This window comes from Lemur catta, chromosome 13, assembly GCF_020740605.2.
Source record: "Lemur catta isolate mLemCat1 chromosome 13, mLemCat1.pri, whole genome shotgun sequence".
NCBI classification, from domain to species: domain Eukaryota; kingdom Metazoa; phylum Chordata; class Mammalia; order Primates; family Lemuridae; genus Lemur; species Lemur catta.
Genome location: NC_059140.1, coordinates 4,606,849 through 4,634,430, shown reverse-complemented (window position 1 = coordinate 4,634,430; position 27,582 = coordinate 4,606,849). Strand labels below are relative to the sequence as shown.

General features: G+C 45.0%; 1 protein-coding gene across 1 annotated transcript in view; it reads right to left on the bottom strand.

The window, feature by feature from the left end:
* The window catches only part of ZNF496 (zinc finger protein 496), a 38,589-nt gene extending 16,653 nt beyond the window's left edge, over positions 1 to 21,936 (bottom strand). Inside the window, exons 1-6 of the mRNA XM_045567433.1 lie at positions 21,852 to 21,936; positions 21,488 to 21,685; positions 20,006 to 20,122; positions 19,230 to 19,656; positions 18,707 to 18,896; positions 14,176 to 14,252 (exon numbers count right to left, since the gene is read on the bottom strand). Of these exons, the coding sequence (XP_045423389.1) occupies positions 14,176 to 14,252; positions 18,707 to 18,896; positions 19,230 to 19,619 (657 nt within the window). The 5' untranslated portion in view covers positions 19,620 to 19,656; positions 20,006 to 20,122; positions 21,488 to 21,685; positions 21,852 to 21,936. The remainder of the gene's footprint in view (positions 1 to 14,175; positions 14,253 to 18,706; positions 18,897 to 19,229; positions 19,657 to 20,005; positions 20,123 to 21,487; positions 21,686 to 21,851) is intronic.
* Between the last annotated feature and the right edge of the window lie 5,646 nt (positions 21,937 to 27,582).

The following is a 27,582-nucleotide window of genomic DNA, read 5'->3' as shown; positions in this document are numbered from 1 at the left end:
CAGCTACTCGGGAGGCTGAGGCAGTAGGATCGCTTAAGCCCAGGAGTTTGAGGTTGCTGTGAGCTAGGCTGACGCCACGGCACTCACTCTAGCCTGGGCAACAGTGCAAGACTCTGTCTCAAAAAAAAAAAAAAAAGTTAAATATAATCTAAATGTGTCTCAATCATTCACAGTGGTATAAGTAATCAGTAATATTGGTGGTAAAGGATCAGTATCAAGAAAGTATTTAACAAATTAGTATGGTAATAATTTTGATAAAAGAGCTTTGAAATCAGAAATGTGATTTTGGAACAAATAGACTGATAGAGAAGAAAAAGTACAGAAACAAAATTTGGTCAACAAAAATTTAATTTACAAGAAAGAACAAAATGATGAGGAAAGAGAAAGATGATTTTTATCCAATGTGCCTGATATAAATTATTGACTATTTAGAAATACAAGTAGATTCTTAATCATAATTAAAGTAAAAGCATTAGAGAACCAAAAGATTTTTAAAAAAGGTCTGTCAGGGGATAAAAATAAAGAAACTATATGAAAAAATGACTGGCAGATGTTCTACATAAAAATTATAAAAATCTACAGCAATGAAACAGCATAAATGAAATTAAAAGATAAGTGACAAGCTGAAAACAAATGTATATCATTTATGAAAGGCAAAGGGTATACCCAGAGCCCATGGAATACAACTGGAAAAGCCTTCTAGCCCAATAGAAAAAGAAAATGGACCACAAAAGTAGGCATCTAAAAACATACAAGAAAAAGATCACCTTCACTAATAGATGAAAAATTCATATAAAATACCATTATCAATCATCACTTTGATGAAGATTCAAAAAAAAATCATGGAATTTCATCATAAAAATGTCATACTGGAAACACTTTAAACCCCACTGTAGCCTAAGAAGCCCAAATTCCCACAAACCAATCACAAAAAACCTCCGGAATCTTCAGAAAGCTATAGTAACTAATGAGAAAATATAAGAAGGTTGCTGGATACAAAGTAAATATATAGAAGTCATTTTTTTTTTTTTTTTGGAGACAGGGTCTTACTCTGTGGCCCACGCTGGAATGCGGTGGGGCAGGATTGTGGCTCCCTGTAACCTCCAACAGTCCTGGGCTCTAGTGATCTTTCTGCCTCGGCCTCCTGAGTAGCTAGGACAACAAGCACGTGACACCATGCCCAGCTAATTAAAATAGTTTCTTCTTATAGAGATAGGGTCTCGCTGTATTGCCCAGACTGGTCTTGAACTCCTGGCCTCAACTGATCTTCCTACCTTGATCTCCCAAAGTGCTAGGATTATAGATGTGAGCCACCACACTTGGCCTAATTGTATTTCTGTATACTAGTGACAAACAACTGGATGATGATGATATATATATGGATAGACATAGATATATTTTAAAAAACATATCGTTTACAATAGCATCAAAAATATGAAATTCTTTAAAAAATGTTTACAAAATATTTACCTGAGCTGAATAGTGAAGAACTAAATAAATGGAAGAATTTAACATATTCCTGGACTAGGAGACTCCATATATTGTTAAGATGTCAATTCATCCTACACTGATCTATGGATTCAGTGCAGTCCTATACTAAACTCCAGGAGGCTAGTTTTAGAAATGAATGAGCTGGTTCTAAAATTTATACAGGCACACAGAACACTTAGAGTAGCCAAAAGAATTCTAAAAAACAAGAATCAAGTCAGAGGATTCATACTATCCCATAGCAAAACTTGCTATAAAGTTATAGTGGTATTGCATAAAGGATCAAAACATAGGTCAGTAATGGGCATAGTCCAGATGTACAGATGTATGTTAACAACTAATTTTCAATGTGGGTGACAAGGCAATTTGATGGGGGAAAGAAAAATCTTTTCAGTGAATAGTGCTGAAAGAACAAAATATCAACATTAAAAAAAAGATCCCTACACCTCACATCATATACAAAAAAAAAATCACTTAAAATGAGTCAAAGATCTAAATGTAAAACCTTCAATTGTAAAACTTCCTAAAGGTATAAATACAGAAGAAAAATCTTTGTGGCCTTGGAGTAAACAAAGATTTGTTAGGACACAAAAAGTATAAAACCATGAAACACTGATAAATTGGACTTCATCAAAGTTAAAGATGTCTAATCTTCAAAAGACACCATTCAAACAATGAAAAGGCAAGTCACAGACTGGTGGAAAATATTGTATAATACAAATATCTGAAAAAGGACTTTTATCCAGAAATATTTATATATTTATATATATATATATATTTATATATTTAAAAGTTCTTAAAACACAGTAAGATGACAAGCAACCTAATATATAAACAGGGAAAAGATTTGGACACTTTACAACACAAGATGTATAAATGGCTCACAAGCACATGAAAAGATGTTCAACCTCATTAGTCAAGAGGGAAATACAAATTAAATCCACAATGAGATATCTACTTTTTTTGTCTTTCTTTTATTTTTTTTTTTTTTTGAGACAGTCTCCCTCTGTGCCCTGGGCAGAGTGCAGAACTCCTGTCCTCAAGTGATCCTTCTGTCTCAGCCTTCCAAGTAGCTTGGACTACAGGTATGTGCTACCACACCCGGCTAATTTTTCTGTTTTTTATAGAGATGGGTCTTGATTTTGCTCAGGCTGGTCTTTAACTCCTGACTTCAAGTGATCCTCCTGCCTTGGCCTCCCAGAATGATGGGATTATAGGCGTGAGCCACTGTGCTAGGCCTGAAATATCTACTTTAATGACCAAAATTTAAAATTTGGTATAGATGTGGAGTAACTGTAACTAATCTACTGCTGGCAGGAATGTAAGTGGTAAACCACTAGAGAAGGGAATTAGCCATTTCTCACATATTTAATCATATACGTAACCTATGACAATTTCACTCATAGGTAATTACCCAAGAGAAAGGAAGACATATGTCCACCAAAAACTTATACATGCATGTTCAAAGAAGTTTCATTCATAAGAGCCAAAAATGGAAGTGACCCAAGTATTCATCAACAGGTAAATGGGGGCCAGGTGCAGTGGCTCACGCCTGTAATCTTGGCACTCTGGGAGGCAGAGGCAGGAGGAATGTTTGAGTTCAGGAGTTCAAGACCAGCCTGAGCAAGAGCGAGACCCGGTCTCTAATAGAAAAAATTAGCCAGGCCAAGTGGCGCATGCCTGTAGTCCCAGCTACTCGGGAGGCTGAGGCAGGAGGATCGCTGGAGCCCAGGAGTTTGAGGTTACTGTGAGCTAGCCTGATGCCACGGCACTCTAGCCCGGGCAACAGGGTAAGACTCTGTCTCAGAAAAAAAAAAACAAGAAACAAAAAATAAATAAAAATTAAAAAATAGAAAAGTAAAAATATAGAGAGCAGTTTAAGTCATCATATTGGTGACCATTAAAAGAATGTTAACATAAAAATAAGCACCTATGGAACAATTACACGTAAATTGTGCATGTGCATACTGTTAAATATCCCTTCAGACCCCTTATCCCAGTGACCACAGCTGACATGACCCATGCAGGGCACACTACCATTGATGCCGCTCGATGTACCCCACTGGGACGCACACAACCCAGCATGGTACTCCTGCAAAACGTGTGACTTGAATGTCACTGTGAGTCACACCCCACCTGAGAGAAGTCTATATCACAACTATCCTTCTACTCTTCAGAACATACCGCTGTCACTTCAATGGCATGACAGACACAGAAGATGTGAGGAAGAAATGTGAGAGAAAGGACGACATGAGAAGCAGTGATGCTGGACAGTTATTGTCTCAGTGTTAAATTTCCACAATGTGATAACGGTATTGTGGTTATATAAGACATTGTCCTTGTGTTTAGCAAATAATCCCCCTTGGCATGCATAAAGGTGCAAAAATGTCTGTTATCTAATTATCTAAAGATTTAGGGAAAACTAAAATGGGGGGGGTGGAGTTAGAGAGAAAGAGAGAGAATGAATGGGGAAAATGAAGTAAAGGGTATTTGGAAGTCTCTGTGCTATTCTTACAATCTTTCCCAACTTTGAAATTAGTTCCACAGAAAAAGTTTAAAATAAAAATAAAAACATAGAATACTTCAAAAATTCTAAATTTGGATCAGGGTTTTGGAACAGGGATTTTTGCATGTACATACAAATTATCTGGGTATCTTAGTAAAAGTGCAAATTCTGGCTCAGTAAGTGGGGTGGAGCCTGAGAGGCTGCATCTGAACAAGCCCTAGGCGGCTGTGTTGCTAGGAAGAGGTCAGTGTGGAAAAGCCTATCTTCCCACGTTGTTCCACAGAACGGAAAACAGCCCTCAGGAAGCTGCTGAACTCTTTACAGAGGCTTCTGAGACACAACCTGATGCTGGTTTTCTTTTTTTTTTCTTTTGACACAGAGTCTGGCTCTGTCACCCGGGCTACAGTGCCATGGTGTCAGCCTAGCTCACAGCAACCTCAAACTCCTGGGCTCAAGTGATCTTCCTGCCTCAGCCTCCCAAGTAGCTGGGACTACAGGTATGTGCCACCACACCCAGTGAATTTTTTCTATTTTTAGCTGCCTGGCTCATTTCTTTCTATATTTTTAGTAGAGACAGGGTCTTGAACTCCTGAACTCAAGTGATCCTCCCGCTTCGGTCTCCCAGAGTGCTACAGGCATGAGCCAACACACCCAGGCATCCTGATGTTGGTTTTCTTAGTTGGGGAGAAAATGGTAGTTGCCACTGTTGACAAAGTGGGAAAGAACGCAGCACTCAGACCGCATTGCGGGGGAGGGCGTGTGTGTGAGGTGGGCTGTATTGGGAGTAATTGGGAAAACTTGGGAGTATGTATTAATAAGAGACTTGGCTATTTTTTCCCTTTTCCTTTTGGTTGGATGTTTCAGAATCTACACACACGAAACTGAAAATAGGAACAAAGCTAAGTGTGCAAAGATGGTCATGGCATAATGGAAACAAACCCAATCTGAGGGCCAGGTGGGTAGACAGATAATATTCCAATCACTGACAGAATCTGACACAGCCACTTAGCAGGATACCTGGGGATCTTTTAGAATCATATCGGAAAATGCTTACATATTGGGCAGAAGCATAAAAATAAGACAAAATTATCTACAGCAGGATCCTAGTGAGGCACAGAAACAAAATGGCAGAGAAGAGTCAAGAAGGAAGCTCATGGGAACATTCAGAGGTCTTCTCACATGATTGGGAATGAATGATATCCTTTCACTTTCTAAATTTTGCCTATTTTTAACATGAGAATGGATAGGGAAAATAGATAAATATGTCTATTTTTTTTTTTTTTGAGACAGAGTCTCGCTGTGTTGCCCAGGCTAGAGTGAGTGCCGTGGTGTCAGCCTAGCTCACAGCAACCTCAAACTCCTGGGCTGAAGCGATCCTACTGCCTCAGCCTCCCGAGTAGCTGGGACTACAGGCATGCGCCACCATGCCCAGCTAATTTTTTCTATATATATTTTTAGTTGGCCAGATAATTTCTTTCTATTTTTAGTAGAGACGGGGTCTCGCTGTTGCTCAGGCTGGTCTCGAACTCCTGACCTCCAGCGATCCACCCGCCTCGGCCTCCCAGAGTGTTAGGATTACAGGCGTGAGCCACCGCGCCTGGCCTAAATATGTCTATTTAAGATTAAATCTTCCAAGGAGACTTTTCTAATTACTCCCACTAAGTAGAACTAAAAGCCCTGACATTGTACATAAAATAAACACTAGAAGACTCTGCAAAGTGGAGAGAGGGCAGCAGATCAGCTAGAGACCTTGGAAGCCAAGGAACAACACATGGTGAGTTCCGTGGTCTTTCTTTTTGCCTTATGTATCCCAGACTGGAAGCTGAAGGAGCCAGCAACCCAGAAATGCCAACAGGCACAGAAAGAAAAACAAGCCCCAGCAAAAGCCTGCTCTCTCAGCCACAGGGCCAGGAAAGCGGCAGATCGGGAAGGCAGTTAGTCACTGCTACTCTAGTCAAACACTATAGAAAAAAACTGTGGCCCCTCCTCACCAGCACCAGCAGAGAATGAGTGGGAAGCTGGGATGCTCACCCACACCAGGCTGCAGTGAGGTGCCCTAACACCCCTGCTGGGGTGGTCTCAGAGAAGGCCAAGCAGACGGCTGGGATTTCCAACCCTGCTGGCTGATGACAAGGACCCCTGCCCACCATGGTACCAGCGAAGACAGTGTAAAGAGGGTGGGACTAAAAAAGTACTTCGAAAAAAATACATAGCTCAAAACTTCCCAAATTTAGAAAAAGACATAACCCTAGAAATGTAAGAAGCTGAGCAAACCCCAAAAAGGTTAATCTAAAGAAATTCACACATACCCAAGACACAGCATAATTTAACTTCTGGAAACTAAAGGTAAAAGAAGAAGAAATTTTAGAAGCAACCAGAGTAAAATAATACCTTTTTTAGACAGGAAAAATTTTGAATGACAGCAAATTTCTCATCAGAAATCATGGAGGCCAGAGGGAAGTGACATAAGATTTTTCAAGTGCTAAAAGAAAACTGTCAACTGTAAATCTTATATCTGATGAAAATATCTTTCAGGAATGATGGGAAATTAAGAAATTCTCAGATGAAGAAAAAATAAGTAAGTTTGTTACCAGTAGACCTATCTTAAGAGAATGGCTAAAAGAAATTCTTTAACCAAAAGGAAACAATAAAAGAAGGAAGCTTGGAACATAAGAAAGGAAGAAAGAAAATGGTAATCTAAAATATGAGCAAATAAATAGGCTTTCCTTTTCCTTTTGAGTTTTCTAAATAATGTGTGATAGTTGAAGCACAAATTCTAACACTTTCTGATGGGTTTTTCATGTATATAGAGGAAATATTTAAGACGAACATAATTATAAAAGGGGAAGGGTGAGGGGACGTAAGTTTCTACACTTCACTCAAATCAATAAATTGACAATACCAGTAGGAATGATAAGTTATGCATATGTAATACCTAGAATAACCACTAGAAGAGCTACACAAAGATACACATATACTCAACACACTAAGTAATCAAAATGGAATTTTATAAAATGTTCAATTAACCTACAGAAAAATAGGAAAAAGAAAACAGAGAAACAAAACATAACCAGAAAAACAGACTTAAGCCCTAACTTGCCAATAATTACATTAAATATAAATGGTCTAAATACATCAATTAAAACACAGCAATCAGTAGAGTAGATTAAAAAACATAATCCAAATAGATGTTGTCGACCAGGCACAGTGGCTCACACCTGTAATCCTAGCACTCTGGGAGGCTGAGGTGGGAGGATTGCTTGAGATCATGAGTTCGAGATCAGCCTGAGCAAGAGCGAGACGCTGTCTCTACTAAGGATAGAAAAAATTACAGTAGGTGCGCCTGTAGTCCCAGCTACTCAGGAGGCTGAGGCAGGAGGATTGCTTGAGCCCAGGAGTTTGAGGTTGCTGTGAGCTAGGCTGACACCACAGCACTCTAGCCCAAGTGACAGAGCAAGATTCTGTCTCAAAAAAAAAAAAAAACATTAGTTGGGCATGCTGGTGCATGCCTGTAGTCCCGGATACTTGGGAGGCTGACGCAGGAGGATCACTTGAGCCCAGGAGTTTGAGATGGCTGTGAGCTATGATGACACTACTGAACTCTAGCCCAGGTGACAGAGTGAGACCCTATCTCAAAAAAAAAAAAAGAAAAAGAAAAAGAAATAGTAAAATAAACCCAAAGCATGTAGAATAAAGAAAATAATAAAAAGCAGATAGCAATAAAATTGAAAACAGAAAAATAATAGAGAAAAATCAATGAAACAATGAGCTAGTTCTTTGAAAAGATCAATATAGTTAAAAACCTCTAGCAAGACTGACAATAAAAAAGAGAGAAGACACAAATTTCCAAACCAGGAATGAAATGCATATCACTACAGACCCTGCAGATACCAAAAGGATGACAAAGGATTACTACAAATAACTCTACATGCATAAATTTGACAATTTATATGAAACGAACCAATTCTTCAAAAACCACATACTACCACAAGTCATCCACTATGAAATAGGTAATATAACCATTAAGGAAGTTGAATTTGTAATTAAAATTACCTTCCACTCCACCTCTGGCCAAATATCCAGGTTTGTATGGTTTCACTAAAGAATTCTACCAAATGTCCAAATAATTAACACCAATTCTACACAATCTCTTTGAGAAAAGAAGAGGAGGGGACACATCCCAGTTCATTTTGTAAAGCTAATATATTATCCTGATACCCAAACCAGACAAAGATAGTAAAGAAAAAGAAAACCACAGACCAACATATCCCACGAATATAGATACAGAAATCTTGAACAAAATAACAGCAAAAAGAATTCAGCAACATGGAAATAGAATTTTATATCATGACAAAAAGGTATTTGTTCCAGGGATGCAAGGCTGGTTCAATATTCAAAAATCAATCAATGTATTCTACCACATTAATAGGCTACAAAAGAAAATTCACATGATATCAATTGAAGCAGAAAAAGCTTTGCAAAATTCCACACCTATACATAATAAAAACTCTCAGAAATATAGAAATGAGGAACTTCCTCAACTTGATATAAAAGAATTTAACAAAAAACCTATAGCTAACATTTTGTTTGTTTGTTTGTTTTAGGCTAGTCAAGTGAAGCAGTGGGAGTGGAGAGGAACAAAGGGATCTATAACTGGTTGTGACCAATTAGTTGTAAACACCACTGCACTCAAACCAGCCCTAACATTACACTTAACGGTGAAAGACTGAATGAATCCTTTCCCCCTAAGCTCAGGAACAAGGCAAAGATCTCTGCTTTCCTACTGCTATGACACATAGTGTTACATGTTTTAGCCATTGAAATGAGGCAAGAAAAGGAAATAAAGCCATACAAATTGGAAAGAAAGAAAACTCTCCTTATTTGCAGATGACATGATTGTCTAAAAAAACAAAATCAGAGAAATCTGTTAAAAAATTCTCCTTGGGCCAGGTGTCGTGGATCATGCCTGTAATTCTAGCACTTTGGGAGGCCAAGGCTTGCTTAAAGCCAGGAGTTGGAGACCAGCCTGGGCAACATAGCAAGACCCTGTCTCTATGAAAACAATAATAATGAAAAAATTAGCCAGGTGTGGTGGTGCGCACCTTTAGTCCTAGCTACTCCAGAGGCGGAGTCAGGAGATCTCTTGAGCTCAGGAGTTGGAAGTTGCAGTGAGCTGTGACCACACCACTGCACCCCAGTATGGGCAATGGAGTGAGACCCTGCTCAGAAAAAAATAATAACGATAATCCTCCTTGAACTGATTTGCAAATTCAGCGAAGTTACAGAATACAAAATAAACATACAAAACCAATCATACTTCTACGTACTAGAAATGAATACGTTGACATCAAAATTTAAAACAGAATAACATTCACAATTGCTCAAAAAATGAATTACTTAGGGATAAATCTAACAAATCATGTATAGAAATTATATGCTGAGAGCTGCACAACACTGATGGAAAAAATCAAAGCAATAAATAATTGGAGAGGCATACCACATTCACAGATGGAAATTCACTTACTGTCAAGTCAGTAAAAAATGCCAATGCTTCCCAAATTGATATACAAGTTTAATGCAATTCGTTTCAAAATCTCCGTGAGACTTTTTATAGATATGAACAAGATTATACTAAAATTCATATAGAAAGGCAAAGACACTAAAATAGGTAAAATAATTCTGAAGAAGAATAATAAAATGGTAAGGATCAGTCTGCTCAGTTTCAAGACAATCTATAGCTACAGTAATCAAAATTATATGGTATTAGAGGAGGGGAAAACATATAGATCAATGAAACAGAAAAGAGAACCCAAGAATAAACCCACACAAATATGCCCAACTGATTTTTGACAAAGCTGCAAAAGCAATTTAGTGGAGGAAAGAGACCCTTTCAACAAACATTATTAGAGCACTGGCAATAAACATTCACTGGCAAAAAAAAAAAAAAAAAAAAAGAACCTCCATCTAAGTGTCACACATTATAGAAAAATTATGGACAGTGGTCTCAAATGCAAATGGGTCACAGATAAAGGACTTAAATGTATCATAGACTTAAATATAAAATGTATAACTATGTAACTTTTAGAAGAAAACATAGAATAAAATCTTTGAGGCTGGGCGTGGTGGCTCACGCCTGTAATCCCAGCACTCTGGAAGGGCCAAGGCTGGAAGATTGCTTGAGCCCAGGAGTTCAAGACCAGCCTGAGCAAGAGTGAGACCCTGTCTCTACTAAAAATAGAAAGAAATTAACCAGACAACTAAAAAATATATAGAAAAAATTAGCCAGGCATGGTGGTGCATGCCTGTAGTCCCAGCTACCTGGGAGGCTGAGGCAGGAGGATCGCTTGAGCCCAGGAGTTTGAGGTTGCTGTAAGCTAGGCTGATGTCACGGCACTCTAGCCCAGGTAAGAGAGTGAGACTCTGTCTCAAAAATAAATAAATAAATAAATCTTTGAGACCTAGGATTAGGCAAAGAGATCTTAGACTTTATACCAAAAGCATAATCCTTAAAAGAAAAAAATGACAAATTGAACTTAATCCAAATTAAAAGCCTTTGCTCTGCTAATGACCGTGTTAAGGGGATGAAAAGATAAACCATATCAATAGTGGTTACCAGAGGCTGGAGCCTTGGGGTGGTAAAGGGAAGCTGATTAATGGGAACAAACATCCAGTTGAAGAAATAAGTTCTAGTATTGGATAGCACAATAGTGTGACTACAGTTAACAATAATTTATTGTATAATTCAAAATAGCTCAAAGAGAAGATCTGGAATGTTCCCAACACAAAGAAATGATAAATATTTCAGGTGATGGATACCTCAATTACCCTGATTTTATTATTATACATTGTATGTTTGTACCAAAATATCACATGTACTCCATAAATATATACAACTACAGTGTATCAATTTAAAAAATTTCAAATACCAAATTATATCTTCTGACCTCAAAAAATAAAAAGATAAACTACAGAGTAGGAGAAAATATTTGCAAAACACATATCCAACAAAGGAAGAGTATCTAGAATATGAAAAGAGCTCTCAAAACTCAACAGTATAAAAGCAAAATGGCCCAGTTAGAATACTGGCAATACCAAGAAGAGGAAAAAGAATGACAAAAGAAGATAGAAGAAAAAAAAGTAATAGAATACTGGCAAAACCATGAAAAGAAACCATGAAAAGGCATTTCACAGAAGAGGATATAGAGATGACCGATAAGCACATGAAAAGACATTTAACATCATTAGGTATTACAGAAACAAATTTAAACCACAATGAGATATATTAGTGCACACCTATCAGAATGGCTAAAATAAAAAAAAATAATGACAACAAATGCTGACATGGATGTGGACAATGTAGATCACTCCAACATTGCTGGTGGGAATGTAAATGACAGTCACTCTGGGAAAGGACAGAGTAGTATCTTATAAAACTAAATATTGGCTGGGCACAGTGGCTTATGCCTATAATCCCACCAGTTTGGGAGGCTGAGGCAGGAGGATGGCTTGAGCCCAGGAGTTCAAGTCCAGCCTGGGCAACGTAGTGAGACCTCATCTCTACAAAAACAAGAAAACCCAGAGAAATGAAAACTGATGTTCACATAAAAATCTGTATGCAGATGTTTACAAAGCTTTATACTATAAGAGCCCGAAATTGGAAACAACCCAGATATCCTTCAACAGGTGAATGGTTAAACCAACCGTGGTACTTCCACACCACGGACTCCACTCAGCAATGAAAAGGAACAGACGATCAATACATGTTTGACCTGGATCAAGCTCAACAGAATTATGCTGCAGGAAAACAGCCAATCCCCAGAGGTGATATACTATATGAATCCATTTATATAATATTCTTGAAAACCCCATTTCAGAGATGAAGAACAGATTAGTGGTTACCAGAGATTCATGAGAGGGTGGGAGTAGGAAAGAAGTGGGTGTTAATATAAAAGGCAACAGGAGGGCTCCTTCTGATGAAGCAAATATTCTGTATCATGTCCATGTCAACGTCAATACTCCGGTTGTGACATTGTACTATTTTCACAAGATAGATTTTTACTATATATTTTACCACTGAGTGTAAAAAAAGTTCAAGGGATCCCTCTGTGTTATTTCTTACAATGGCATGTGAATCTACAATTACCTAAAAATAAAAAGGTTAATTATTAATAAAAAAGAAAAACAAAACTTTCTGTACACCCATGTTCACGGCACCATTATTCACAACAGCCAAAATGCAGAATCAACCCAAGCATCTATCGACAGCTAAAAGGATAAACAAAAATGTGGTCTATACATACAATGGAGTACTAGTCAACCTTAAAAGAAAGGAAATTCTGACACATGCTACAGCATGGATGAACCTTGAGGACATTATGCTAAGTGAAATTAGCAGTGACAGGAAGATAAAAACTTCATAATTTCATTTACATAAGGCATCCACTGTAGCCAAATTCATAGAGACTAAAAGCAGAATGGGAACTGCTATGGGTGGAAAAAGGGAGAAACGGGGAGTTCTTGTTTAATGGGCGAGGAGTTTTAGTTTGGGAAGATAAAAAGTTCTAGAGGTTGGTTGCACAACAATTTGAATGTACTTATTACTGAACTGTACACTTAAAAATGGCTAAGGAAAATTTTACGCTACATGTATTTTGCCACAATTAAAAATAAAAATTAACAAAAAATTAAACACACAAGGGCTTCATGATGACGACCTTTAGTGGACCAGGCAGAAATCAGGTCTTCAGAAGAGTGATAAATAAGCACCGACTTCTCAGAACTCCAAGGACAGATACCAAACCTCATTAGGTATTAAATTCACAGCATCCTCTTGTGTTTTGTGCTGACTAAAAGTAGCAGTTTTCAGTAAGAATTACGGGTGTTGCCTCCTTTGCACGCACAGCACACAGCAGACGCTCACATGCGTGTGCTGAGCATTCGGCTGTGGGGTGCGCACCACAGCTTTGGCAGGGCGGAGGCAGGAGCCCAGGTACCTGGCTAACTCCTGCCCGTTCCTAGCTCTCCCCACTGCAAGTTCAAAGTCATGTCAAATGAACCGTGTGAAAAGCAAACTGTGCAGCTTCCTACATTCTGTTGAGATGTGTTAATAGCGTGTCTACTGTTGGCCTTGCAGTCTTCTGACGGCCAAGGAGCAACTAGACAAAACAGGAGCCACACCTCCTGTTCCCATGGGAAGAGGTGACGCCATCATAACCAAATACCAGGCCTGCCAGTGGAGAGTGTTAGAAGGAAAAGTGAAGGGCATACAGTCAGAAAGCACGGCCAAAAGCAGCAACTGGGCTAGAGAGAGGCAAGTAAGAACACCTGCTAGACCAGCTCCCGCCCGACTGCTCAGAGCACCCGAGAAAGCGAGCCGTGTGTGGACACACCAATGGGGAACATGCCAGGGAAATTCCCGAACAGTCCACTGCATGGTTCTGTGTTGGCACTGAAATTGTGTTTTATTCCTTCCATTTCCTAACATTTCTGAAATACAGCTATTGATGAGATGATTTTTATTTCTGAGACAGAGTCTCGCTCTGTCGCCCAGGCTGCTGAAGCGCAGTGGCGAGATCATAGTTCACCGGAGCCTCCAACTCCAAGGCTCAAGCAATCCTCCTGCCTCAGCCTTCCAAGTAGCCAGGACTACATCCATGTGCCATCATACCCAGCTAATTTTCTTTTCTTTTAATTTTTTGTAACGATGGGGATCTCACTATATTACTCAGGCTGGTCTTGAACTCCTGGGCTCAAGTGATCCTCCCACCTTGGTCTCCCAAAGTGCTGGGATTACAGGTGTGAGCCCAGCCATGATGTGATGATTATTAAATTAAAAAATACCCTGTGAAACAATAGAGCAAAGAGGTTTCCCTTTTTCATAGGAGGGGAACTTAGAAATGCTGAGAAGTCAAGTGATGGGGACTAAGGGCCTCCGTTTTCTGCCATTGTTATCTGCACAAAGCTTCCTGAAGATGGCCTCACGGGCAGCCTAGAGAGCAGCTGGGACTATGAGGACAGGGATAGGGTGTCTGGTAAGCTCACGTCCTGCCCGTTTTAGTTTTCACAGGGCTGGGGCTGAATATCCTGTGTGGCCGTCAGCAAGCTGGCTGCGGTCCTGGGAAAGCTGCCCTGTAGCTTACAGAGAGGCAAACGTGATTTTCAGACTTGTAGAAATCACTCACCGGGGGCAGCTGGAGAGTGGCCACCTGCTGTGTGTCCCTCACAGTCTCTTCCTGAAGAAGGAAAGCGTCTTGTGGAACTGAAAGAGATCAGAAAAGGGGGCTGACGATTCCTGAGGTGCCTGGGACTTTTGTCCACTTGAGTTTTGGTAAACAAAGAAAATCACATGCTAGGCCCCAACAGGGAGCTGTTTCATGGTGCTTTTCTTAAAATGCAGGGTTTCTGTTCTTACCTGGAAAATGAGCATTATGAAATGATGCACATGAAAAGCACTCTGCAAACTACAAGGATTTCTGTTACTTTGCTTTCAGATACAACAATGGAAGCTATAACAGAGAATGCCTAGGTTCAAGTTGGCACTGCCAATAAATAATTAGCTATTTGACCTCTGGTAAGTCCCAGGACCTCAGCTTTGTCATCCAAAATATGGGGAAAATAAAGGTTAAAACTTTGCAGAGTTGAGGTTATCAGTAAGGCCTGTTGGCAATGAGCATCACTGTGGAACTCCAGTGTCATGTAAATTTATTTATACATTTATATGAGTGCTGTCCGGAAAGTACCCAGCCTTGTAACCATTCGTGTTATATTGACAGTGGCTGTAAACTTTCCAGACAGCCCTCCTAAGTTTATAAACTCTAAAGATCCATTAAAAAGACACCCAAGTATTGGTGACAATGTGGAGAAAAGGGAACCCTTGTACACTGCTGATGGGAGAGTAAATTAGTACAGCCATTATAGAAAACAGTATGAAGGTTCCTCAAAAAATTAAAAATAGAACTACCAAATGACCCAGCAATCCCTCTTCTGAGTATATGCTCAAAGTAAATGAAATCAGTATCTCGAAGAAATATCTCCACTGCCATGTTCACTGCAGCACTATTCGCAATAGTCAAGATATGGATTCAACCTAAGTGTCCTTCAAGAGATGAATTGATATAGAAAATTTGATACATACACACAATGGAATACTAGCCAGCCTCAAAAAAAGAAGAAAATCCTGTCATTTGTGACATGGATGCACCTGGAGGACATCATGCCAAGCGCAATAAGCCAGGCACAGAAAGACAAAGACTGCATGTTCTCATACGTGGAATCCAAAGGCAGAATTGGCAGAAGCAGAGAGTAGAATGTTGGTTAGAGAGGCTGGGAAGCAGGGCCTTCTGGAGATGTTGGTCAAAGGATACAAAATTTCAGTTAGATAGGAGGAATAAATTCAAGAGTTCTATTGTGCAACTTGGTAACTATAGCTTGTAACAATGTATTGTGTACTTGAAACTTGCTAAGAGAGTAGATTTTAAGTGTCTTAACCACAAAAAAAGGATAACCACGTGAGGTAATGCATATGTTAATTAGCTTGATTTTTTTTTTTTTAAAGAGACAGAGTCTCAACATGTTGCCTACAATGGCCTGGAACTCCTGGCTGAAGTGATCCTCCTGCCTGAGCCTCCCAAGTAGCTGGGACCACAGGCACATGCCACTGTGCCCAGCTAATTAGCCTGATATAATTATTTCACAATGCATACATATATCAAAACATCACATCGTACACCATAAATATACACAATTTTTGTCAATTAAAAAGTTCTTTAGAAAGGCACTGTTAGGTGTTCCTAGAAGAGCACTTGCTGCAGTACCCTAACCACCATTATACCAAAGTGTAGAGTGTAGAGTGTGGGTTTGGGACCATCTCACCCTGCCTTATTTTGGGCTACCAGGCCTCATGTTCTAATGTTTTCTCTCCTGATTGGCAACTTCACCTTGCTCAGGTTTCTGCAATGAGCCACATAAAAATGGGCTCTGTGTTTCAAAAGGTGCTTCTTTTACAGACTAACACTTGGAAAGCTGTACTATAGACTCTTAATTTAGAGAAAAATCCCAGACGTTAACCCTAGACGTGTCAAGTCAACATCAAAGCAAACCCCAGCAGCCAGTGTCCCTGACCTTTCAGACCTGGGATGCAAAGCCTACAGGAAACAGCAGCTGCAGGAGTAGCTATTTGGAACAAAGGACTGGGACAGGAGCTGACACAGATGGCAGTGACATTCCAGGGGTCCCAGTGGAAGGCAGACTCTTCACTGCTGCCTGAAGGAGAAGCTCAGGCTGGGAGGGTGTGGATTTGAGGAGAAAGTATTTTTTGTGTACATGTTCAACTAAGGTTTATTTTTCATCTTTCTAATTTACTTTCATCTCCCGGCTTTATTAAGGTATAATTGACAAATAAAAAGAATTTTATGTATTTTTCGTACAAAAATTGTGTACAATGTGATGTTACATTTTTACATTGTAAAATAAATCAATCTAATGAACATTTCTATTGCCTCACATTCCTTTTTTTTTTTGTGATGAGAACATTTAATATTTACTCTCTTAGCAGTTTCCATGTATAAAATGCATTATTTTTAACTACAGTCACCACAGATCTCCAGAATTTATTCATCCTAACTGAAATTCGTATCCTTTGACCAACCTCTCCAGGAGTGGGTATTTTAATTCTGCTTTCTCACACCTGCCACCCCTTGGGAGAGGGACTATAGCTTGACTCTACCTTTGGCCATGATAAATGACTACATGGACACTTTTAAGAATCACTTTTCCTGCATCAGAGCTCAGTGGGACCTGGGCACCTCCTGCCAGCGCTGTAGCAATAAATAAATCAAATTAAATCAAAAATAAATTAAAAGGTTTAAATGGTCTTAATTTTAAAAATTGAATTAATTTTTAATTAATTGCTGGCTTATCTCAGAACTTCACCAAGAAGCACCTGCATAGGCGGCTGTGGTTCCTGAAGCTCCCCCCTCTCCTGAGTGCCTTCCCAGACCCCACTACAAGGCCTCTCCCACAGCCTCCCACTTCCTGCATAACCCAGGCTGCTTGCTGCAGTCCTAATCCCCAGATAACTCAGATTTGACTGTGTTTGGAGATAGGGCCTTTAAAGAGATAATTCAGTTAAAATGATATCATATGGGTGGGCCCTAATACGATACAACTGGGATCCTTCGTTATAAGAAGAAATTAGGACCAGGCTCGGTGGCTCATGCCTGTAATCCTAGCACTCTGGGAGGCCAAGGCAGGAGGATTGATTGAGTTCAGGAGTTCGAGACCAGCCTGAGCAAGAGCGAGACCCCTGTATCTACTAAAAATAGAAAAAATTAGCTGGGTGTAGTGACATGTGCCTGTAGTCCCAGCTGCTTGGGAGGCTGAGGCAGGAGAATCGCTTGAGCCCAGGAGTTTGAGGTTGCTGTGAGCTAGGCTGACACCACGGCACTCTAGCCCAGGCAATAGAGTAAGACTCTGTCTCAAAAAAAGGCAAAAAAAAAAAAGAAGAAGAGATTAGGACACAGATACACATCCAGGAAAGATAATGTCAAGACCCAGAGAGAAGCTATCTACAAGCCAAGCAGAGAGGCCTCAGAAGAACCCAAAGCTGCCACACCTTGATCTCAGACTTCTAGCCTCCAAAACTGCAAGAGAGTGAATTTGTTATGTAAGCCGGCCAGTCTGTGGAATGTTGTTATGGCAGCCCAAGTAAACTAACACACCTGTCCTGACTTTTAACCAAAGACATGTCTAAGAGTTCATTTGATTTGTGCAGAAGTCAGTATAGTTTTGCACACAGGGAAATTTAATAGGTATTTTGGTTCATTTACTGAAAAGCTTTTTATAATGCCAAGCACAACTGCAAATCACAAGACAGCACTCTTGGCTTCTCAGATTCTCTTTTTCCTTTGTAGCTATAGGGCAATGCACCAAGCACACCTAGAATAACTCACTCCCCACAGACTTCCTGCAGTCTGAGGGCACCAAAATTTCCCATGATAATTATTTCAACTTAAAGTTTTGGGTGGCTCAGGCCTTGTGCTCAAAATTTTATGGGTTGGATCTCATTTAATCCTCAAAAATAGAAAACGTAACTACTCTCTCTACTGGACAGAAGAAGAAACCAAGGCTTTGAGAGTTTAGAACCATGCCCCGGGTCATACCTAGAAGATTCAAAGTCAACTTTATCTGGTGACAAAACTATCTGCACTGTAGCCACTGTATATTTTGTATAGATATTCAAACCATGCTAACTGCCATTCAGGCCCCATACACGGAAGCCCTTTAAAGTATTTTTGTATCTCCTTGAAGCATCACAGTGATTTTGCGGCCAAGGAAACAGAAGTTCTGAGAGACAAGAAGAAATGTTCATGTTCAGCTCACATTACAGGTCCTAGTTGTATAGTGACGGTCCCTGGCTCTCCCCAAACTGACAAATCCCACAGCGATGCACTCTCAAAGAGATGAGGAGGCACAGCCTTAAAGACACCCACCTACAGAAGAGTTTCTCTCTGGGAAGACCTAGCACCACGAAGAGAACAGACATCCTCCTGAGATTCTAATTCAATTGCTCTAGGGAGGGACTCACAGTTCCTCAGGGGACAGGGAAAGGCTTTGATGTAAAAAGCCATCAGCTTAACAAAAACCACACCCAGCACACAGTATGGGGTATGCAGACTCCCAGCTCACCCTCCCACATTCCCTAAGGCTGCATACCTGGGTCTCCATGGAGTTGGCCTGCTGGTCTGCTTGGGAGCCCAAAGCCCTGTGCCAGGGCCACGGGCTGGGCATCCTGGCTCTTTGCAAGGTCACTCTGGGACTCCACTGACAGCCGCTCCTGCTCCTGCTCCTGTTCCAGAGGGCTGTCCCCGTCATCAATCACCACGGGGTCTTCACAGTGCTTGAGCTGCAATCCCAGAGAGAGCTTTTCAGGGCTAGGTGGAGAGGTTCCCTCCCTCCCTGGGCCTGCTGACCATCGAGTCCACAGCTGACCACCAAGTTCGACCTGGGCCTTGGACGGGACTGTGAGGGGGATGACACGATCATGCCCAAATTAGAGCCTTTACGGAGTGAAACCTGTTTTCTCAGGAAACTCTAGTCTGGGCATAAGCTAGGTATACGGCTCCAGACAGAACGAATTCCTCGTCCCTGGAAACCAGCTGTATGACCCAGCCAAAGTGTGTGAGCATGGGGCTGCGCAGCCCAGGTCACTCCCCTCCGGGTCCCACCCTCCACTCACCCACTGCCAGGGTCTCCCAGGCTCCCGTTCCAGCGCCTCCACGGCAGCCACGGCCTGCTCGCCACTCTCGGGCTCTTGGGCCCGCACCCAGCTCTGAATCTCCCGGGGCAGGATGGCCAGGAATTGCTCTAGCACCAGTAGCTCCAAGATCTGCTCCTTGGTGTGCCTCTCGGGCCGCAGCCAGCCCCGGCACAGGTCCCAGAGGCGGTGCAGGGCCTCCCGGGGGCCTGCGGCCTCCTGGTAGCGGAAACGGCGGAAGAGGCGACGAGAGGACTCGGGGCTGGGAAGCTCCCCCTGTGGGCTAGGGTTCTCTCCAGGTGGGCTCCTCATTTTCCTGGGCTCCTCACTTTCTTTCGGAGCCAAGACTCGGGGGCACAGGGCTGTGGGCATGATGGGATTTGATGGGGGTCAGCAGCAGAAGACGACCCTATTTCCAAACAGAAATCACTGGCTTCAATGTTCTGGTTTTCTTCAGTCATTTCTGCGGGGTAGTGACAGGAAACTGACAAAGCCCACAGAGACCAGCCCCTTGGAGAAGCCCTGGGAAATGTAAGAAGTGTCAGTGTGGTTGATCCTTACACATGAGAATGGGAACGAGAGAAAGATCCCTCCCTCAGTATTACATATGGATACCCCTAAATGAGTGACTGAATGAACAAAGCAGGAACTCTGGGAGAAAAGCGGTGGCATTTCAACATGACATTGGTGTTTCAAGCGTCCCGGGAGACCAACAGGGCCACATACAAGAAAAAGATGTAATCAAGACTCTCTGGTACCTTTGGTGGCCAGGTCCTCCTGGAGAGGACCCGAGATAGACGTGTCAAGCAGGTCACTACCTTGAGGCTTTGGAGCCAAAGTCACCGTCCTCGCTCATAAGACCTTTACAAACTGAGCTGGAAAGACAAAGACATACATGCATGAGAAAAACCTTCAAAGTGTATCCAGCAATGGAAACTTTATCCTGCTGGTGGCGGACCACTGCTGCTGCATGCTGGACGGTCAGCAGAGCCAGAATCAGCCTCTCCCAGCAGAGCCTGCACCAGGCGGCAGGGGATAAGCACAGGCGAGAAGACACCCAGACAGAGATGGGGAAAGTCACAAGAGGTGGCCATATGCAGTTTACCAGAGAGAAATAACACTGTTTAACATCAGTGCTTTCATATGAGTGTTCCACCCAACTCACTTGGACATCTCAACAGTAAACTTTATCATGTACGTAAAGATGCCTTGACCTTCAACCTTGTCTCCTTCAACCTCCTTCAACCTTCCCTACCCTTGCCCTCTTCAAACCACAGTCAAGGCATGACACACACGTCACAGACCTTCCCTGGCCAGGACAGAAGCTCTCAGCCCTCACGGAGACCACAGATATCACAGGCCACCACATACATTCCCCAGATGGGAGTGAGGGGTCCCCACAGCTCCTAAGCTGTTGTGTATGTAGACAACCCAGCCAACACACAGAGAGGGACAACAGAGACGAGGAGTGTACCTGACCGGTGTTCACTGATCCACACTTTGGGACACAGGGAAAGTGAAAGGGCAGATGGGGACACACGCACCACTGCCATCAAGCCTCTATGGTCTCTAGGCACAGCCATGGCCCTCCGCACCCCCATCTGTATGTGGTTCTCCAGCCTGGCAGCATCTTAACTTCCAACAGGTCACAAGGTGCAGATGGGGCACAAAAAGACAAAAGCTACAAAGCAACTGAGCGGCACAGGAAAAACCCAAGTCTCTGAACCTCTTTGCTTTCCAAAGTAAAGACACAGAGACAGGCAGCAGCGGGCTGTGAAGGAGCGTGGCTGGCCCCACTGCAGCTCTCCTCACCACCGCATTCCCCTCCACAGCGGCTCCCGCGTGTGGAATCCGCTCCGGGCCGCACCCACTCTCCTCACCTGCCCCCTCTGGCCACCTGCAGGGTCCCGATTACCCGGGTCTGCCCCCGTGCCGAGGCGCGGAGCGCCCCACCCTCAGCATCCAGTTCTTGCTGTGACTCTGCTTGGGATCATCTCTGACCAGACGACCGTACTCCTCTTTGTCACCCGGGCACCCGGCGTGCGGGAGCTCAGGAGCAGGTTCCCGATGAATGAACTAACGTTAGGCGGGGAGGCGCCCGCGGGGGCGGAGCCTGCTCCCAGCAGTTCTCGGCGGAGGACGGAGCAGGAGCGGCAGAGAGGGAAAGAGGAGGCGTTCGGAGCCGGGGAAGGGGAAGCGCGCTCTCACGGCCCGCCGGCCTGCCGCTCCGGGCTCCTCACCTCCCAGCCTGGAGCTGCTGCCCGGCGTCCACCTCGGGGCGCCCCTGCCGCGGCGGAAGTCCGGGGCAGCGGCTCCGCATCCTTCCAGCGCGCTCTCCCGGGGTCCTCGCCGAGGCGGGGTCTCCGCAGGGGCCCGACGACGCCTCCCTTGGCCGGTGCGGACCTCGACTCGCGACCATCCAGAAAACCGCGGCTCGGCTAGGAAGCAAATGGAGGCGCCTGAGAAACAATTGTGTCGCCGCGTCCCCCGCCCGCGCGTCCGCGACCGCTCGGCCCCGGCCGGGAGGCGGCGCCGGCACTGCGGGGCCGGGACGCTCGCGCCGCCGGGCGGGGCGGGGCCGGCGCGGGGGCCCGCGGCACTCACCGCCGCGGCGCGTCCGGGTGGCGGGCCGCTCAGGCCTGGCCGTCGCCGGAGCCCGCCGGACGCCGCGGGAAGGAAAGGCCGGAGCCCTCCGGCTCCCTCCCCTGGGACACTTCCTGCTCCGCTCTAGGACCGGGGAGGTCTCTGCATCTCAGTGGTTCGCTCCCCGCCCCCCGGCCGAGGTGCGCGCGGGGGGTGACATCCGACACCCCCCGCCCCGCCCAGCGCGCACCGGGCCTGGCCGCCGGGCCGGGGGCCGTGGGGGCGCCGCGGGGCCGGGCGGCCGGGGCGTCGGGGCGCGGCGGGGATGGCGCCGCGAGCGGGCGGCGGAGAGCGGGGGCCGCGGACGCGGTGGGCAGGGGGCTCGCGCGGGCGCGCCTGCGGCGGGAGCCGCGGGCCGGGAGGACGGGCTGGGGGCTCTGCTCCCCCAGGGGACCGCGCCGGGAGCCGCGGCCATGGCTGAACGCGGGAATTGGGGTGGGGGGGCGCGGGGCGCGAGGAGCGCAGGCAGGGGGTCCCCGCGCTGCGCCGGCCGCCCCATTTCGGAATCCGCCTGTGACCCTCCCCGCCCCGCGCCGGGCAGGCCCAGCCCCCTCCCAGCCCAACCCCTCCTCGGAGCCCGGCCCTAGAAGCCTCTTTCGGGCTGGCGGGGCTGCAGACTCGCAGACCCTTTTCCGCTTCGTCTCCCACCGGATGCGAAGGCAGCTCCCCGGCCCTCTTGGCCTGACGCTGGTTTGCCTAGCGTCACAGTGGCCCACCGTGTGGCCGCTCTGAGCGTCAGGACCGGCCTGAGGACTGTTCAGAGAGGCTGGGCCGAATCGGCGTCCCCAGTAGCGGAGTTTGGCTACCCCTGTTCACACTGAGGCAGTCGAAGAGCCTAAGGGACTTGGACCCGAGGTCTTGTGGCAGTGAGGGGCAAGCAGGAGTTACGGGCCTCCGGATCCCCGCCCAGAGACAGGGCTGCTGGCCACTATCCTATGCTCAACATATCCCACATTCTCAGTGGCTCTTCCCAGGGACAGCCTGACTTTTTCAGGTTCTAGAGCTTGGGGGAAAGTGTACCCCGGTCCCTGAGCAGGCTGATTCCCACAGCCGCTTCTCCATCCGCCCTGCGCTGAAGTTGGACTCTCCCTCGGAAGAGAAAAATCTCCATCTACTGGAGGGTACCTTAATTCCTAATTCGGGTAGCTCTGATTTCCTTCAGGTCCTGTTTCAAGGGCAAGCAGAAGGAAACCAGTTCCCCCAAAGAAAGTGGTTTGGCCGAGGAACTGGGGAGAAGGTGGTTGGACCAAGGTACGGGATCACTTACCTGCGTGGCTCTTCCCATTCCATGGGCTTGGGTACCTCCATCTCTCCTCTAAATTACTGGAATAATCACTTCTAACAAGCAGAATTACTGGAAGCCACCATTTGTCAAATGCCCAGATTCTGTGACTTTAGCAGGAGATGGACTAAGCAAACGAGTGAAGCTGTTGTTTGTAAACAGTGATTGTTCCCCAGATGACAGCCAAACTGGGGCAGGGCTGTGCTGGAGCCTAAGGATACCAACAGGAGCCACCTCCCTTGACTTTGTGTGATTCATGCACACCCCTCTTTCAGGAGCACCAGCCAGGAACCGTGGCCTAGAAGAGAGGCATTGGGGGTGGAGGGACCAAAAATCAGCAAAGGCTGGTCAGGGTTAGGTGCTTTAGCAAACGTCCCAGCCTGTGGTGTTCTGCAACTGTCCTGCTGGAGTTCCCGGCCCTGTGACTGGCCCAGGAACCAGCAGTTGAGTGTTTGGGAATCAGTGCTCATAGCTCTGTCCCCTGCAACCCTAAAACAGACAAAATGTAAGGCCCACAGATTGCCGGCAGACAGCATCAGGTTAATTCCCAGTACTCAGTCCAGTTCCTTGCCTGAACCGACACCTCCCTGCACAGCTGTCCCTCTCACTGTTAACAGGCACGGAATATACTCTTTATGTTTCTTCTGCATTTAGCTCAACACAGGGGTTAAGAGTCTGGGTTCTGGAATCAGATCACCTGGGTTAAATCCTGCCTCATCAATTCCTAGCCAGGTGAGCTCAGGCCTATGCAACCTTTCTGTACCTCAGTTTCTCAACCTGTAAAACAGGGATGATGCTATCGACCTCATTTCTTGGTTTTGTGGAATCATTCAGTCATTCAGCAAAAGTGTACTGAGCACCTACTGGGCATTTGTAATGCTAGGCACCCTTCCAGGAGCTCAGATACATCCGTAAACACAACTGGCTCAACTGGCTATTGGGAGGGAAACAAAATCAATGACGTGACCTGTGCTGTAGAAATAAAGGGAGACAGGAGTGCTGGGGTGGGGCTGGTGATGGTCACAGTATTAAAGAGGAGGGCAGGACAGGCCTCACTGTGAAGGTGATATTTGAGATGAAGGAGTTGATCAAGCTTGTAGCTTTATGGACCTATCCCAGTTGCTGGCCACCTTGACAGCAAAGGCCCTGGCGTAGGGGGAGGTACAAAGCAAGGTGGCCAGTAAGCAAGTAGGGGCACCGGAGGCCATGGGAAGGTGTTTTCCTCTGTACCAAATGAGGCCGTATCACATACTCTTGGTAAAGCATGGGGAAGAGGACCCTGCATGTATATCCTGCTCAGTGACTATCAGCTGTCATCATGCCCAGCGTGTACATTTATCCGGTTTATATTATGTTGCTGACTGTGTATATTTTTATGAAATGTTTGCCGTTTGCCAACAATTATTCCATCCTTGGGGAGATCATGGTAGACAGAAGAAATATCCTAGTTCCAAGAATCTGGGAGGGGAATCAGGTAATAAATAAATGACTCTCCAATATAATGTCATTAATGATAGGTGTCATGAAAAAAATAAAACGGTAAGGAGGAGTGTGCCAGGACAGTCAGGTAGGGCCTCTATAAGGAGGTGACATTTGAGTGGAGAGCAGGTGGGGGGCACCTGAACAGAAGTATGGGAAGAGCATTCCAGCGGAGGGAACAGCATGCATGAGGGCCATGAAGTAGAAGCTTGCTTGGCCGGGCAGAAGAATAGTGAGAGAATGGATGGTGGAACCAAATGACTGGATTTTGCACTCATTAGAGCATTTCAAGTAGAGGGGCATGGGCTGATGGGATCTCCATTTTACTGAGATCACTGTACAGAACAGATTGGAGTGGGACAGAGGAAGAAGAATTCCTATTAGCAACTGCTGCAGAAATCCAGGCAGGAGATGCTGGGTCCTGGAGTCAGGAGTCAGCTGGTGGAGGTGGAGTTGGTGAGCAGTGGCCCGATTCAGGCTCCATTCAGGCTCTGTGTTGAGGCAGAGCAGAGATTTCCTCATGGCCTGCTGTGGGTGTTAAAGGAGTGAGGAATGACTGCAGTTCAGGCCTGAAATGGGTGACTGGAGTGTCTTTCCAGAGATGGGGAATTTGAGGAAGCAGATTTCTGGGAAGGAGTTGGGTTTGGGGTTGAGATGGTGGGTTTGGCACTTGCTGGTTTTGAGATGCCCAGTAGACAAGTAAGTATTAATGACCCTGTGGAGAAGAAAGCCATGGTTGAAAGTGGAAATCTGGGGTTACAACATGTAGCAGGAGTTGAGAGTGGATTGAGACGCCCCTCTGGGAGGGCAGACCCAGGGAAATGCCAGCACTGGCCCAGGGAAGCCTAGTGGGAGGAAAGGAAGCAGGAGGGGGCTCTGCCACTTTGAGGTAGAAGGAACGCTGTAACTGCAAGTGTGGTGCCCTGGAATCCAAGTGAGGCGAGTGTGTTTCAAGAAGAGGGAGGGGTCAGTAGGGATAAATGCTGTGTAGAGATTAAGTTAGATGAGCAAACAACACTGACCATTGAATTTGGTAGAGAGACCCCCCGCGCAAAGCAGAGACAGGGAGCGAGTAGGCCAGAGCACTTTTTGGAGAGAGAAGGGAGATGAGGGAGTGGAGACAGCCCTGGTGAAAAATGGCTGTAGCCATTGGTCCCATCTTAAAGATAGGAGAAATTACAGTACATGGCCTGGAAGAGGGAGGGGCTGGGGTCCAGGGCCTACTATTAAAGGGATTGGTTCTCTAAAATTTGGATTCATTCAAAAGGCTGCACTCAAGGATCCATAAGACCAAATGTGGCCCCAAGGCCACAGGTTCCCTACCCCTGGAAGGGGAGGCAGTGACCGTGAGCAGCAGGGGAGGCCACCTCTAGACCCCAAGACACGTCAGTAGGCCCCGTGTACTGAGAGTCTGTGACAGGCTTCTTCCAACTTTATTAACACTCAAGTAAAATAAGAAATGGATGTGATGGTTTATTTTATGCGTCAACTTCACTAGGCGGTAACCCAGTCTAGATGTTTCTGTGAGGGTATTTTTTAGATGTGATCTGTAGACTTTGAGTACAGCAGATTACCCTCCATAATGTGAGTGGGCCTCATCTGATCAGTTGAAGGTCCTAAGCAAAGATGGAGGTCCCCTGAGGAGGAAGGAATTCTGCCTGTAGTCTGCCTTAAGACTCAAGTGCCAGCATCGACTCTTCTCCAGCCTGCTCTGCAGATTTTGGACTCACAACCCCTACAATCTCATGAACCAATTCCTTAAAAGAGAGTAATCGATCTCTCGCCCTCTCGGTCCCTCCCTCTCCGTATCCTATTGGTTGTGTTTCTCTGGGGAACCCGGACTGCCACACAGGGCCCTCAGCTGAAGGAGTGTGAGAGCAGGAAGGAGAAGGTGTGAGACAGTCATCTTGCAGTTTAAAGGTAAATGCACGGTAGCAAAGGAAATGCATAACGTGGACAGTGAACTGCACAGGGAAATAGGATGTGTAGCTTTCCTAAAATCCGGCAATCTGCAAGAAGGCAGCCATTACACCCTTACATCTCCCCCTGGGCGGAGGTTATCATTCCACAAAATATGCTCATAGACCAATGACAAATACAGGTGTGTAAAGAAGTGAAGACTTGTCACCCCATTGCCAGACCATCTGCATCTGCCTTCCCTGGGAGCTGGTAGAAACAACCATCAGGCCCCAACCACAGCCTACTTGGCTAACCAGGCCCTGGGGACTTGCGTGCTCTTTGCAATGTGAGAAGCTCTGTTGTAAAGTGGGCGGTACCGGGTCTGGGCATGGTAGATGCTCGATACACTGTAGCTTTATGAACAGTCCCAGGAATAGTAGTGCTAGTTCTTACTGTGACTGTCATTCACCGACCTCTGGAAGCGCAGACAGCAAGGTATTGATCTGGCCCCTAGATATCTAGCAGAGGTTATGGCCTGTGGAAAGGGCTCAGCGAGAAACCTTAGCTCACCATTTAGGCCTCTCAATTGTCACAGAGGCCTGTCCATCTATTTCTTTTTTCTTCTGCTGAAAATAAAAGTACTTCTAGACCTACAGGTAGGCTGACATAACTGCCTGCTCAGGGGCTCCAGTGAAATGTACCTCTAAAATGGCCAAGTTTTCACTAGAGAGAGAAGAGATATACTTTTCCTTAAAATCAGTGTTGGGTGCTGTGGTCAAGAAAACAAAACAAAGACCCCAAACATGGGTATTTGAGAACTGTTCTTGAGCATTGGCGTGTTAGCACCTGCTCGGCCAGATCACCAGGGACAAATCTGTGGTTTGATAAATTCAGATTTACTGAACAACCAGATTTATTGTCTTGATGTAGTGACAGGGGGGGTACCCAGAGGAGGCTGGGACATGGTTTGATAAGGAAGAAGTCTTTTGTAAGGTTTGGGTTCAGCTGAAGGATGGAGGAGGAGGAAGATGT